Here is a 15180-nt window from a genome sequence, read left to right as displayed (position 1 = left end):
GAGAAGAACAGAGAAAGACAAAGAAGCTGAACGGATGTTCAGAGGTGGCGGCAATACGGGGTTACTGCATTGCCACCAGGAAATGGACTGAGAGTGTTTTGCATCAACTGGGCAGCTACCAAAGCCTGTGGTAACTGGGTTAGAAAATGGTGTGGGCACCGACAGTCTGCTCCATGCTGCCACTGAGAAACGCAAGCAGAAAGGAAGGTGTGCAGGAAAGGGGCAATTTAATTAAATAAATAACATGGTGGCAAAATACAATGAAGAAGAGATATTTTAGGAGGTTCAATCTAAGGCTACCGAAAAGAGAGTTTATTGAGTTCATGACAAGAAAAGTAATGAAGAATTATGCTGAATGGGCAGGGTCAAAAACCCATTGTTCAATAGATTTAGTTCCTTATAACGGCAATAGTTTCATCAACACTGGTGGTGTATAAATCTAGACAGCGAACTGGTACTGTGACATCCCTATTATCTCCCTAAATCATTTTGATAAAGGAAAAGGCTTTTCAAAATATCACGTTTTTTCTGCTTCATTCTGTCATTTTATTGCCCAATTCTTTGTTACAATTTTCCAATCACTTTACATAACCAACCATTTTCATCATTGCCACACTATTGTAAACCACATCAGCAAGTTAATACATAAAGCTTTGCATTTCAAAAAACTAGACACTTTAGTAACAATATTACAAAGATTTTAGCTTCAAAAATAACTGAAAATGAAAAAAATAAACTTTTAAAGAATCAGCATCATAAAATTAATTTATTCCAAGTAAAAATACAAAATAATATTAATGACATTGACCAGATATGAAAGTCTCTCCCAGAAACAACTATATTAATGGTTGAGAAAGCACTCCTTAAAGAAAATACGAAATAAAAATGAAAAATATGTAAATATGTTTAATTTTTTTCTTAGCAAAAAATCTTTCTAAAAATAACAATGAAAATTTGTCTCAGTACAAAGGCTACATTACTATTGAAAAAATACCAGCATGAAGAAAAGGTACATATTTGACAGTAGAAAAATGATTTTAGTGAATCACAATGTCTAAAGTCTGCAATGAAAATAAATCTGCAATAAAGATTTATGCCTTTTTTCTTTTCATTTTTCTTTTTTTTTATACAAACAGTACAAACAGTATTGCACATAACAACAAATAGTCGAGGTTAGGTTAGCCTTCAAAAAAATCGACTAGTTCAAGTCTCACATCAGAAAAGGCCACAATAGGACCTGTTGTACCCAGGGGCTTCTTAGTCAAGTTGCAGTTCAGAACTCCATATTTTAAAAAATAACTTTTTTTGAAGGACCCTCTTTTAATATAACATATTAACAACTCAGGGGCACATTCATTTACAAAACAAAAGGGAGCATGTCATAATTTAATAAACTAAAAAAAGTTCTCTTTAAAAAAATACAAACAGAAGAACTCTCACAATTCTGGTCAGTCGTGCATAATCACACTTGATTATAAATATACAAATTAAGGGAAAATATTTTTTCACCTTCTATTCACAACTTTCAGCACCAAATGGAGTTTGTGTTTACATCTGTCCTTTATGATGATTTTGTTTCAGATTTAATCCAACATTATGCTATATTGTACATTTTCCAGCTTCTCTCTCTCTCTCTCTCGCTCTCTTTCTCTCTGGGGGTATTTTTCTACATGAAAGAGGGGTATTTCTTCAAAAAGATTTACTTCTTTCACATAATTAGGTAGATTTCTGTAGGTTAGCTATGATCTTTAATATTACAGTTATAAAGCTCTAACTTCTTCATTTTCAAAAAAACTCAAATAAGCATGAAAAAAATAAAGTTACCCATCTGTTAAATCATTTTTCTTGCAGAATTAAATTAATATATATTTTTCTGAATAAACTTACTTAGAAAATATCATTTTCTTTCCTATATTTCAAAATTGAGGTATTGCAAAAGATCATGTCAGTCAGAAAGCATGCCTTTTTCTTTAAAAAAAATCATCAGCCGACTGTTGAAAACTGTCTAGATACAAAAAGTAGTGCATAACAAAATGTCTTGTACAGATGAAAAAAAACAGAAAAGACACCTGGGCTGGGAAAAGCAATATCACAAAACCGCCCAGAAGTAACTTCAAAAGGGATAATTATAATAAGCATTTTAAACCAGTAAAAAACTATTTTTTCTTTTTTTTTTCTCCAAAAACAGAAAAATCCTTTCAAAGCCAATACTTGCAACTAAACATTGGGAAAACCAACTTACTAAAGTAGACACAAAGAAGGACATCACAACAAACAAAACCCAGAACATTTAAATCTACTATGCGGTGTCATATCCAGTCAGATTGTCCCCAGAACTGCAAAAACAAAGGAGGAAAAAGAAGAAAAAAATAGTGTACACATTCTCACAATCATTAGTATACCAAGTGTGTTTATATTTATATGCTATCTGCAGCCCCATAGTTCATGCTAAAAAAATGTCCACTGTATTAGCAGGTCTTAATTGTATTCAAGCTTCACAGGATACATCCAGGGATTAGAGAGATAACGCCACATCCACAGAGCAGACATCTCATGTTACTTTTATATGCAGACATTTCTTTAGCACCACTTTTTTTCCTAACTTCCTTAAATGTGCCTAGGTTATTAGTTTGACAGACTATCTAATCGGTAGTGTATGTACGCTAACATGAGCTCTTTGGTTTTCTGGACACGGTCTGCAGCTACGGAAATGATGCAAGCATTAGGAGAGAGATTGTATCTAAGAGCTCATTTCTGTTTATGTACCTGTTATGAACTGTCAAAAATGTGTTAATGTCGGATACAGAGGCTTTAACAGTTAAGTTTGATCACAGTACTAGACATAATCACTTTACTATATAAAATAAATTGCACGATATATAACAGAGCACCGCAAAGTACTTCATCTACCATCCACAAATTTGTTTTAAGAATATCCTACAGCTAGTTTTTATATTTGTTGTAATACAGGTCATTCTGTAATGGGCTGATCCTAATTTCAGAAGCATTACATTTACTGAGGCATGCCTTCCTCCAGTCAGTAATCAATTTTTTTTTGTTACTGAGCATTTTGTAGCCTACGAAGATTCATAATTTGTGCATTGTGGGCAGGTTTTATATTAGACATATATAAAATTTATTGCATGCAGCAACCTGATTAAGTAAACATGCAGTCAAAAAATATTGACCTTCCTTGGAAGCTTTTCTGTATGCTATACTGATCTCCTTTCAGCAGCCATCACTATTTTAATCACATATTCATTTTTAATTGATACCCTAGCCTGAATAGAGTATTATGGTATTAGTAATACCATTTTAATAGCAGCAAAAGCTATTGCAGCATACATTTACATAACACTAAAAGACCTAACAAAACAAAACAAAAAAACCCAACAAAACAAAACAAACAAAAAAAACCCTCAGCAAAACAAAAGAAAAAAGTCTGATCCAGCTTATGAGGTATCATCCTTACAAGTCAAAATGGAGAGCAACTAAAGGCTTATTTTCTTTAAGGGTTATTACTACTCTAAATGACCCAAACTAACGATTGCTGAATATCTGTTTAAGTTTTTGCTACATCTGCCACCTACTTGTGAATATTACCTTTGGTAAAGTCATCTGCTAGGGGCAAGTCTAAATTTCTGAAAATAAGTGCATGCTCCAGTTTAAAAATAAAAATAATTATAATTATATTAAAAAAATCTTCATCACATACACATCAGCCCAGTGAAGGCTGATGAGAATGGCAGTCTACATAATGTCACTAGTGACAAGTCTTGTGTAGGAAATTAAGGTACCAAGCAGATGTTTGTGTGAATCAAAGTGCAAAATCAGTACAGTTACACTCTGCCGGTTTGTATTATACTGGACACTGAGTTCAGTAATGTGACTGTAAATAATAATAATAGTAATAAAAAGACCCATCTCTTCATTAAAGTCGAGGACGAATGCACAGATTTCCAGAACACTAAGCCCTGAGGCAGCGCTCTCTTTTCACTCAATTTTATTTACTCCAGTACTTGTTGCTGGGCGAGGCCTGGGGTTCAGCTCCAGCGGAACGGGACGTGGCGGGGCCGGTCGCCTCCCTCCTTTACCAGTGGTTTGTGGAACTCCCGCCCAGCACGAGAGTGTATGCTTGCCCAGCAGTATTCACAGTAATACTGCAAACAGGTCACGTTGGCACAAAAGAACGGAGCAAATTTTCCACCACAGCGAGTGCCCTGGCATTCGTCACACATCTGATCATCCAGCACATATGGCTTCACTTCCACCTGCACCAGGAAGAAGAAGAACAGCTATAAGGAAATTTCATACTTTTGATAAGCATGAACAGAAAAAAAAGTAATATTTTAATTTTTTTTGACACTATTGAAGGTTTTCAACTGATGCGGGATTAACCCAAGAGGTTGGTATTTGAATTTTCATACCAACCACTTTATCTGTCAGAAAATCTCAAGAAAGAAGGGTGTGCTTTTGTAACTTTTTCTTGGAAAAGTGAGGTGGGGGAAAGTACTAAGATGGAAGTACAGCAAAAATAGCATCTGAGAGGATTTTCCCACCGTCTAAGAAAACTCCAGGAATACAGTTAATACAGTTGTTACGGGGACAGGCCACAGAGAAGCATTTGGGAAGAAAAATTATAAAGAACAAAATTATATTTCTAAACTTCAGACGGTTTTTTTTCCAGAGAAGATTTTTTTCCTTTTGTTTTTTTGTGAATTGCAAGATGCAGGACCAGACTGATAAGAGATTCAAATTGAACAAAATTAAAGGTACTTGTATTAAATACTCTTAATTCTGTAGGCAAAAATCACTAGCTAAAGATTTTTAGCTCTTGCAGTGCAACAACATTTCACAGTAATTCCAACTAAGGCCTTGCCATCAAGTACAAACAGGCTGGAGAGCTGATGACTTTTGTCCTACACTGAGTTGTAAACATCTTGGGGCTGGAATGCTTTTTGTTTTTAAAGCACTTGTGCCAAACACAGCAGGGCTGACGAATGACTAGACACTTGCAATAATGCTATTACAGGAGCTGACAACATGTAAGTTCTTTCCTGTGTGTCTGTTCCTATGAATCAAGTCATGCCTACACATTTATCTTGAGTGCTCGTTCATTCCAGGGAAATCATTAGTTCATGCATGTATAATTCTTACAGCTCTATGATGCTATTTATAAAGTAGCTGAAGTACAGTCAACTGCATTAGAAGACACAGAAAAATTTAAATACACATTTATTATAAATAATTTTGCTGTAACTGCACAAGTGCTAGTCTGGCACAATTTGTATACTGCAAGGAAAACCTGACTCTAGTAATGACACTTAAATACATACAAAGTTAAAGAAACACAGAAAAAGATGTTAAGCTGAATGACAAGAAGCATTCTCCACAAAAGCTTTATGCTGTATTTTACTTCAGCTTAAACTGATCACACTTCAACAAATGTTACTCATTTGAAGTAAAGCTCCTATAGTGAATGATATTTCTTGCCTATTTAACAGGTAGGGCTGCCAATCTGGTTTTTTTAATTATACCGTGCTACCAGCATTGCATGGAACAAGTCTGAATAACTGCCATTTTGCATATCAGATGCCATATCACTAAAATTAGAAGCATCCTGTAAAATAAAACAGCACTGTCTCAAATGAAATTGGAAGAAAGCAGGTCCAATGTCCAACACAGCTCTAGATCCCCACCTACTCACATTTCCCAAGCATGAATTGCAAAGGCCTGAAATAGAGTCTCTTGCTCTCTCATGTCTTTTCTTGCTTTGGTTACTAGTGAAATGATTTTAGGAATGTATGCTGTACAGTCCAGGGATTTCAATCTATTAGATTTTAAAAACTAAGATTTAAGGACTTATTAAGAGACTTCATACTTCTTCAAACTCACAGATAAACCTATTCAAAACAGCTAAGAGATAATTAAATAAACTTAAATTATCAATCAACCAAGTGAAAAAGGAAGTGACTGTTAAAAAAACTACTGGCTAGCATCTTTTGTGGCTCTACCCTAAAGCTTAGAAAGAAACCCCTTGTAAGCATGGCTGGTATATAAATCTCAAAGTGTTCAACATGTGATTGAGACTCTTCCCAATCTAAGATTTTTCAGAATTCAATGGACAAGAAATCTTTAGGAATAGCCTTGTCTTAGTTAATGTAATATGGTGTACAGCACCACAGAAAATTATTTGAGGACTTATAACTCCATGACCTCCTTGAATCTGACACAAAGTTCAATTCAGATTTTTAAAGAGATGTATTTCAAACGTTGCAGCAGTGTGGATTCATATGCATAGTGCACATAACAGACACACCCAATACCTGTTAAACTAACTTCTGAAGAAACAATTTATATCAGATTAAGGAGAAAACAAGTCATCCCTACTGGAAAAATACTTTGCAGCAGTGCATGCTGTATGTTCTTCTGAATAACTCTAAATTGCTGGGCCCTCAAAAACATGGGTGTTGTTTGTATGTGTAATCAAGAGGTGAAGATAGAAGGTCCAAAGGAAAAATATCTTGGAAATCAAGTAATGTTTTCTTCTAATGTATTTAACTCAGATTTAAGCGAACTTCACTCTATACTTGAAAAGCCCTTCAGAAACCAGGATTTCATATTGACTGAACAAAACCAAGTAATTTCCCCCCCTTCTGCCTATCAAGCATCTATTGGCATATGGTTTTACTTAAATAATGTTCAAGACTTTCGAGGTCAGCATCACCTATTTTACTTACAATAAACCTCCGCTTTAGGGACATCAAGTCTAGACATACACTACTGACAGAAAATGGTGCCTCATAACAGCAAAAGTGTCAGAAGCTATATAAGTAATCACCAAAATAAAAACCATTGATGCAGAATGAGCAAACATCTAAGGGAAGAGAAAGAAGCTGGGAAATGCTGTGGAATTTGACCTACAGAATTCAAAACAAAACCAAGAGCAAATGTACTTACAACCATTTTCAACTTTTAGTGCTAAACATGTCTGAAATATTTTTTTGACTCTGCTTTAGATGCTTAAATAAGCTCTTAAAAATTGACATATGTCATCTGAAGAACAGAATTTACAGTGTTCTCCAACACGTTGTTAATAATAATGATTTTAATTTCTGTACAGTTTCGTAACAACCATTCTGTTCCACGCTATTTTACTTACCCGTTTATCAATGTCATTATGTTGGAGCTGGACAAAGCGAGCACTGATAGCAGCAATATAGCTCTGCTGGTTGGAGAAAGCCACTCTGCCAGCACCTTTTGGATACTTCAACTCTGGGTCTGTATCAATGCCAGCATAGCAGACACCTCCATATAAACGGTCCATAATCATTGCCAATTCAACTGCAAGAAGTCAATTGTTAAATATGATAGATTTAACATAAGTAATAGTGTTGCATTTGGATTGCTGCATTTAAAAAAGCACTATTTGCCTAAGCATACTTGTCCTCCAAAGTCTAAAACTGCAAACTGAAATGCTGGTTTTAACAGATTGAATCAACTCTACATGAACGATAGTAAAATATAAGGCAAAAAATAGAGTCTGTAAAAAGAAACTTGGTGTGACTGAAGTGTGAAAAATATGCAGAGTTACACTGTTAAAGCAGGTATCAGATCAACTAGAATTTACAATACTATAAATTAAAACTCTGGTATTAGGTATCAGGTAGCTCCAGCCAGGCTTCTTAATGCTAGTTTGCATGTAAAATCACTTGGAGATATTTCTATATTTAGGATCTGATATTTTGCCCCAAGTACTAAGGTTCAAAAGACATTAAAGAGGTGTTTTACATTTGAAACAAAAAATTGTGAAACATCAGATGTTACTACAGGTAAAGCAAGCCTACATTTTCGGTGCAACTTAAATTAGTATTTTGGTGGAACATTATCTTGCTCATGGATCTTTTAAAATGATTTGTTGCTTTTTCTGATACTAAGAATAACTGTAAAGAAGTCAGAAATATCATTCATAAAATAAGACAGGTTGAGTGCATGGCTGAGGAAACACACAGAAGGAAAGTTAAGGGAAAGAACTGAAGGAAGTGAAAGAGAGGCTGAAGAAAGCAGAGAAAGGCATGTGAACTGTGCAAGGACATATGGTCACTGAGCCAAGTTCTCTGTCTGTAAAAGCTCACAGGCAAAGAAATTTGTCAGATGGACAACACAAAATAGTGGGACCTGTATAGGCCCTGCCAAGTCAGCCATCTTCTAGTGCTAATGTGTGAAAACACTTTCTGTAGTGAGTTACAATTTAGCTAGGCAAAATAAAATGAAAAAAACCCACCCTAAATATTTAAATCCTTGTAGTTTTCACAAAATTCTGACTAATAAATTATACATAGGATAGAGACAATTTTAAATTGAGTAGGTATCTGTGTTTGTATAAATCTGTGTGTGACTCATTCTACCAAACCAGGTAATACTCTTGCTCCAAACAGTAAGGAAAAGCTATCAGCATAATGTAGTCACTAGTAGATTCTTCTGCTTTCTAATGATTTGGAATCATCATGTGGGTAGTGATCTCAGAAAATGACAGTACAGAATAAACATCAGGAACAATTAAAGACATTTACAACAGTAGTTCCACTAAGTTACTCTTGCCAATGGACAAAGAATACACAGGATTCCAGGGCAAGGAGACCATGCAGTGCTCAGATATCTTAGGAAAAACTTCTGTACCAGATCTTTAAAGCTGCAAACAAGAAAAACTGGAAACTGTTTGGCTGCTTTGGAGAAGTTAACTATTTAAAGGCATTAGTTTTCAAATGTAATGCATTTCAAATGTGATCTATGACAGGCCAAATGACATATAGTTTTATAAAGGCTATCATTAGAAATGAGGTAATGTTTAATTGTTACTATTTACATAATTACCATCTTACAACTCTGCCTTATTTTAAGATGCAGAGGGAAGTGAAAGCTGCCAAGAAACCTGGACTAGGAGAAATCTTACTGTCTGCAGTGGCTGGGGGACCTTGTGTACAGCTTCCCTAAAGACTTAGGATTAGGCAAAAGGTAAAGTGAGGAGCTTAAATTCTAGTGGGCTGGAAAGCGGCTGCAAAAGGAAAGTGAGGGCTACAAGGAAACCTGATTCAGAAGTCTTTCTTCCAGACAGTGACTAAGAGGTCTTGTCTACTACAGTCCTGGAAAACGAGGATTAGGATTGAGCGGGTTGAAAAAGAGAAACCATGCTTGGAGTGAGCATGGAGAGGGACTACTAAACAGAAGTGAGGGCTGCCAAAAGATCTAGCCAGGAGAAATGTCTTGACTTGTTTCATGACTTTGTCATTGGCTCACCAGAAACGTAAGGGTTAGGAAGAAAGAAACGAGTGTCGAGCTACAGTTGGGAGTGGTGTTGAAAGGGGCCTTCAAAACAAAATGGGGGCTGCCAGGAGATCTGAGCTGGGATAAATCTTTCCTCTGGCCAAAGGCTAAGGAGTCTTGTCTATGGCTCTGCAAATAAAAGTGAAGAAAAAGAGTTAAGGGTGAAGAAAAAGAAATGGAGGGAAAAAAATACATTAGGAAAGAGCCTGGAAAATGGTCTTCAGTGTGGGGCCACCAAGAGACCTGGTTGGGAGAAATTTTTTTCAGGACAATAGCTCCACGAAAAAATTAGGGTAAGGGTTGAATAAATGGGAAAGAGTTGACGTTGGAATTGGTTTGGAAAGAGTCTGGGAGAAGTTTGTCTTCTAGTCAAAGGAAAGGGGAAATTGTCTGCATCTCAGCAAACAAATGCAGGGTTAGGATTAAGATGGTCTACATTACAAAAAAATCAGACTAGTTCTAGGTATTATGCAAAGATGGGGAAAACTGTTTCTACTGGCAATCCTCATTAGTAACCTTAAAAGGTAAAAAATGTTCACGGTTTGTATTCTGCAGACAGGAAGAGACCCCTTGACTTACAAACCAAGCTGTGATCTGTGGAAAAGACATGGTATATCTTCTGTTCTTTTACACATTTTTCTACTTAATCTGGCCCCCCCTACTACATGCCTACGTTTTCCTCCTACTCACCAGCTCGGAGGGGCCGTGGAACTCCTCCAACAAAGATTGTTTTTCTTGGATCCAAAGGCTGAGACCCATCCATCACAAAGTCACTGTCACTTAGGTTCCAAGGTCGAATTTGCACCTGTATTAAGGACTGTTTTTAGTCGAGGAACTTGGCCACTTAATTAAGAAACTGCCAAATCCTTCTATAATTAAAACCAAAATTTTAATTTGATGAAGACAGTAAATCGGTGGCATGAGCACCAAAACAATGTGAGAACATTGCTTATATAAGTGTCCAAAAGAAGGTGGACAATTCATTTACCACCTCTAGAGGCCAGACTTGAGTTAAATTTCACCATTGCAAACTCCCACCCTCATTAATCCCCTGCCCCTAATCGCCATTATAGTAAGAAATCTGTGAAAGGTCTTTCAGAACATTTTACCATCTATCTGCAATTACGGTTGCAGTTTGGACTTCTGGCTTTCCTGAAATCACATCCAGTGATCTACAAATTTTAAAGCACTGATAGGAGTGGAGATAAAATTAATTTCAGCGCTTGGATACAAAAGGAGTTTGTATAATGTGTGAATGCCTACTTCTATTGAGCAACAAGCAACACAGTTGATAAGAAATCTTCAGACTGTACAGAAAAAAAACTGCTCAGAAGTTATTTAGATAGAGCTGTTCATCAATCCATTTTTTTTTGATTCTAGAAATCACACAAGCCCACTCACTGTGCTGTAATCTTGGGTTGTTCATTCATCTGTGCAAGATTTTCAATATTGATTTTAAAAGGCAGTATGTTTTTTATCTTATCTTACTTGTCTGTAGTTTTCATCTAATCTGTATACATCCACAGGCAAAAAAAAAGACTAACATTAAAGAATTGGAGATGTGAACAATAAAAACAGGTCTTCTATTCTGCTATAGCTGTCTGCAGTACTTGATTTTACCCTGCAGTTTCTATAAGGTAAATGAGGCCTAAGTTATAAATTGATTAGCTATTGCATGCATAAAAAAATAATAATTAAGAAACCAAATGAAGTACAGAGGATATTTGATGCTTTCTGGATTTTAATTTGGCAGGGTTAAGCTTCTTCCCTTCACCGCAGAAGGCTTTTTTTCCTCTCAAATAACATAGCCAGAAAGTTAGAATTCCATTGTTTTACAGCTAACATTCTAAAAGGATGCATTCTCCTTTTAGATACTAGAGTACCAAATATAAAAATTAAATGAACATGGTATTTATCAGAAAAAAGCAAATGTTGAAGCCGTGTTACGCTGATACAGAAAGTCAATTCAACGTAACAGCAAGGGCAGAAACAGGAAGTGACAAGTAATCAACTGTATTTTTTTATTTATTTATTAACTGAAAAGAGTAACAGCAAATGTGCTAGCAACCAGCATAAGGGTCATGGCATAAGCTACTTACTGGTTTATCCTTGATTGTGGGACTTGACACACATAGGTAAAGTTTCCCATCTTCTTCCAGACAGGCATCTATCAGAGCTTGTACAGAGCTTTCTTCCTGGAACAGCAGAAAGGCGTAACCTTGGAAAGGGTAAGGGAACAAGAAAGAAAAATAACAGATTCATTTATAAAGCAGGGTTTTTTTAATAAACAAACCCAAGAAGTGGATAAGATCTACAAATTACAAATAAGTTGTTAAGGCTGTTAGTTTGTTTTCATAAATTAAATTCACCGAATATATCATAGCCTCATACAGTACTGATTTCAGAATGGAGACTAGTGTTTGCTGCATGTGAGGGTGTTTATTTGATTAATTAATGATTTTGAGCAGTGAGAATATAGGCTGGTGAATAAGGGTTTCTTACTATCCAACAACTGTATTGGAGCTATTTCTCAGTGGTATCTGCTGGTATCAGTGATTATTATCTTACAATGGAGGCACAAAATTTCTGCTTACTATATACAATTAATAAATTCTAGAAGAAAGGGTTAATTTCAGAAGAAAATGGTCAGGTAAACAGAAAAACAGACTTTTATGCTTACATACTTAACTATGAAAAAATGCTTCCCTAGAAACAATAAACTTGAGAGAAAAAGAACGTGTTGTGGTTTTTAATGAGTAAAGACCCGTTGTTGTTATTTATACTGAAATAAAGCAGTTCAAAAGAAAGAAGTCCACTAAAATTGTTCATGTGATTCAGAATTTTAAGACTTTAAACGAGCCAGTAAAATTAAGTGTGTGTAGCACTCTGCTCTTCTGAATGCAGCTGCCAAGAAAACTCTGAATTTTACTTCACACTGTTAAATTTGAATGAAGATTTGACTCAAGCAGCCTATGCTTCTGATACCTCAGAAGTAACAACTAATACAGCATCCCCTGCCCTGAGCAAAGGCAGGTAAGGACTGGCTGCTGACTGGAATAGAGCTGCCTGGTTGAGAGGATTTCCTATGGAGCGTGCAGTGCTCCTTCGCTCCCCCATCAGTATAACGCAGTTTTCTCACTCCCTGTGAACATGCTGGCTGTGAGCAGATTATAATCTGCCACTTGTGTGTCTTACAGAATACCTCTTGCAAAAAATCCTCAGCAACCAGAGGCAGCTGGAGCTTAAGCAGGGACTGCTAGACTTCCTCTGCCTAAGATTCTTGACACAAACTGAGCACATACACGATGACACATCATATATAAGTATCAAACAAAGCCATACAGAGTCTATTTGCCATTAATATAGTACTGACTTACCCTAATTTTTTATGAGTATTGAGTGAAAACTGTTTGACATGCCCTTTTTAGATAAATACTACACAACTCTGATTTATAAAAAAATTCAATACAGACACTGAAGAAGTGTTTTCTTCTGTCAAGTTATCTACCAAACTACCTCTTACCCTACTGTCCCTACTCCTGTGTGACTTCTCAAAGAATATTAAATTCTATGCAGCTGTTTGTTTTTAGAGGCCAAAAAAAGTTTTAACATCATTATAGCCCAGAACACATCTAGAAACACTGACTTGCCCAAGAAAACAAAACAGTTTGATCATCACTCTTGCTAGCAAACAAGGAGCTTGCATAGCTAGAGTTGGAGTAGATTAAAGATACCAGTTCCAACAAAAAGTGAAATAATTCTTGAGTAAAAACATCTGTTTCCTTTACAGCAGAAATATTTCTCTTAAAACAGTCCCTTAAAGATATAAACATGCTTTGACATTCCAGTTTTAGATTTTACAAAATTAATTAGAGTATGAAAATAATCCCTTTGCAATCACTATCACTTTTAGCTTCATTTTATTTCCATCCATGCACTCATTATATCTACCTCCATTCCATCCCTTCTGATTACATGTAATAATTACAGCTTCATACAAAATTAACTTCATACAAATTAAAGTATCTTTAATTTAGCAGTTCTTTCAGTCTTATAAAATGTCCCAGTCAAAAATGTAGATACTTGGAAAAGACTACACGGCAATTACGACTCCAAAGCCAAATGATCACAATTTAAGCCTCAGCCCAATCCTTGCCTTCTATTTTAGATAAATGCCTCATGAGACAAATTCACAGAAGATGCAGTGTAGATCATTCCAGTACTATGAAAAAACTAAGTAAGAATACATGTACATTTGTGCATACTTTAAAAGAATGGTTTACAACACATTTAAATAGATGCAAACATTTAAGATTTATCTGCTGGCCACACCATAAATTTTGAACTCTAAAAGAGAGAATTTTGTCCATTTTGGAATTTTATAATCTTAAACCAGCAAAATATTGGAGATTTCTCTAGCATAAAGTCAAAATGAAAACTGGAAAGTGTTTCTTATGACTTAATTATTTAGCAAAAATCTGGGCAACAGACTGGAGTGTAATCTTTACAATCTTAGGAAGCTTGTTCAGGGTTTTCTGGGTCATAGTAAGAGGTCACATCTGTGGTAGCTGGAGTTGACTGCCACTTGGGGGTACTGTAAATGGTATGATCATAATTTCCCAAAACAGCTAAAATTAACCAAATTAACCAAACAGATACTCCTAATTTCTCTAGACCTCTGTGATTAAAACCTTCCCCTGCATGCTATGGGGTCCATGTGGGTCCGCTTAGGACACTGGTAAGCAGTTCATTCTGTTAATCTAGAAAAGCAAGCAGGCTGGATTAAGCATGACAGGATGTCCAGCATTACTTCAAAACCTGGTGACAGCACATCTATTCCGATTATTCAAGGACTTCTGGTACTGAATATTAACAAAGATTACACCAAAAATGAAAACTAAATAAATAACAGAACTTCTGATAATATTAGGATCACGTGGAGGTTGATATGGTCAAGAAAGATACCTGTTGAAGTTAAAGGTATTTTTATTCATTTTCCAGAAGCACATAGGGATGTAAAAACCTTACATTCAGAAAGGCGCAGGTCCTTCTCATGAGCAGTTCTAGGTGTTGCTGTTACTGAAGAATCACTCTCTTCCTCCCAATACCACTGTTTAGAGCTGCACTCTAAAGCAGGAGATGCACTTTGAACTCAGATTTCAGTATAAAAAAATTTTGGAAAATACCCATGCCAAAACTGACATTGCACAAAGAATTATCTCACGCTATGTGCAGTTTAATAATTAAATAACTTTGTTTGTAAGGAGCAAAGCACCGTTTTTAATAACTTCAGCCAAAATTTAAATTAAAACCAGCATGCCAATCTGTAAATTAACAGTAACTAATTTTCTTTTTTCTGTATTTAAATCTTAAGTTTGGCTATAAATTTATAAAACTCTAAGAGTATTTCTTCCTGAAGAGATTCTCAAAACTGTCTACTTCAGGCATTATATCCTGTCCTACAGTTTCTATTTCTATTCCTATTTTTGCTACACACAGTGAGACCTTAGCCTAATCCCCTCAAAGCTGTACTGCATGGTCAGCTGACTTCTAAAATTCAGAATAGTCAGTTATAAGGGCATCTATATTTTAAAAAAAATAATGTTTAAAGACAGTAGGTGAGGTGGATTTAATAAGATGATCAACCTACAAACCAAAAATGTATTTAATCCAAATAATTAGAATTATTTCGCAGATGCTGAAAGTCGCTTCAGATTCCCCAGTCTTGTGTCCTTCAGCACATTCTCCCATCTGTGCTTCACTTATAATATCATATCACTTAATGCACACGTTTTTTCCCAAGAAGTAAGAGATTTGATGAATCTCAAAATTTTAATACTCTACAGCAGAATTGTG

The 15180-nt window shown here is 35.6% G+C and overlaps 1 protein-coding gene across 8 annotated transcripts in view; it reads right to left on the bottom strand.

The window, feature by feature from the left end:
* Window positions 1-274: 274 nt before the first annotated feature.
* CPEB3 (cytoplasmic polyadenylation element binding protein 3) overlaps window positions 275-15180 on the bottom strand; it is an 85093-nt gene continuing 70187 nt past the window's right edge. For all 8 annotated transcript variants that reach the window (XM_029958615.1, XM_029958613.1, XM_029958616.1 and 5 more), the window contains 4 exons: window positions 11424-11542; window positions 10015-10129; window positions 7163-7344; window positions 275-4271 (listed from right to left, as the gene is read on the bottom strand). In XM_029958615.1, coding sequence (XP_029814475.1) covers window positions 4044-4271; window positions 7163-7344; window positions 10015-10129; window positions 11424-11542 — 644 coding nt within the window. In that variant the 3' untranslated portion in view covers window positions 275-4043. The remainder of the gene's footprint in view (window positions 4272-7162; window positions 7345-10014; window positions 10130-11423; window positions 11543-15180) is intronic.

Source organism: Manacus vitellinus, unplaced genomic scaffold (genome assembly GCF_001715985.3).
Source record: "Manacus vitellinus isolate BGI_N305 unplaced genomic scaffold, ASM171598v3 scaffold_15_pilon, whole genome shotgun sequence".
Classification (NCBI taxonomy): Eukaryota; Metazoa; Chordata; class Aves; order Passeriformes; family Pipridae; genus Manacus; species Manacus vitellinus.
The sequence above is the reverse complement of the archived record's forward strand: the minus strand, read 5'-3'. Positions and strand labels throughout refer to the sequence as shown.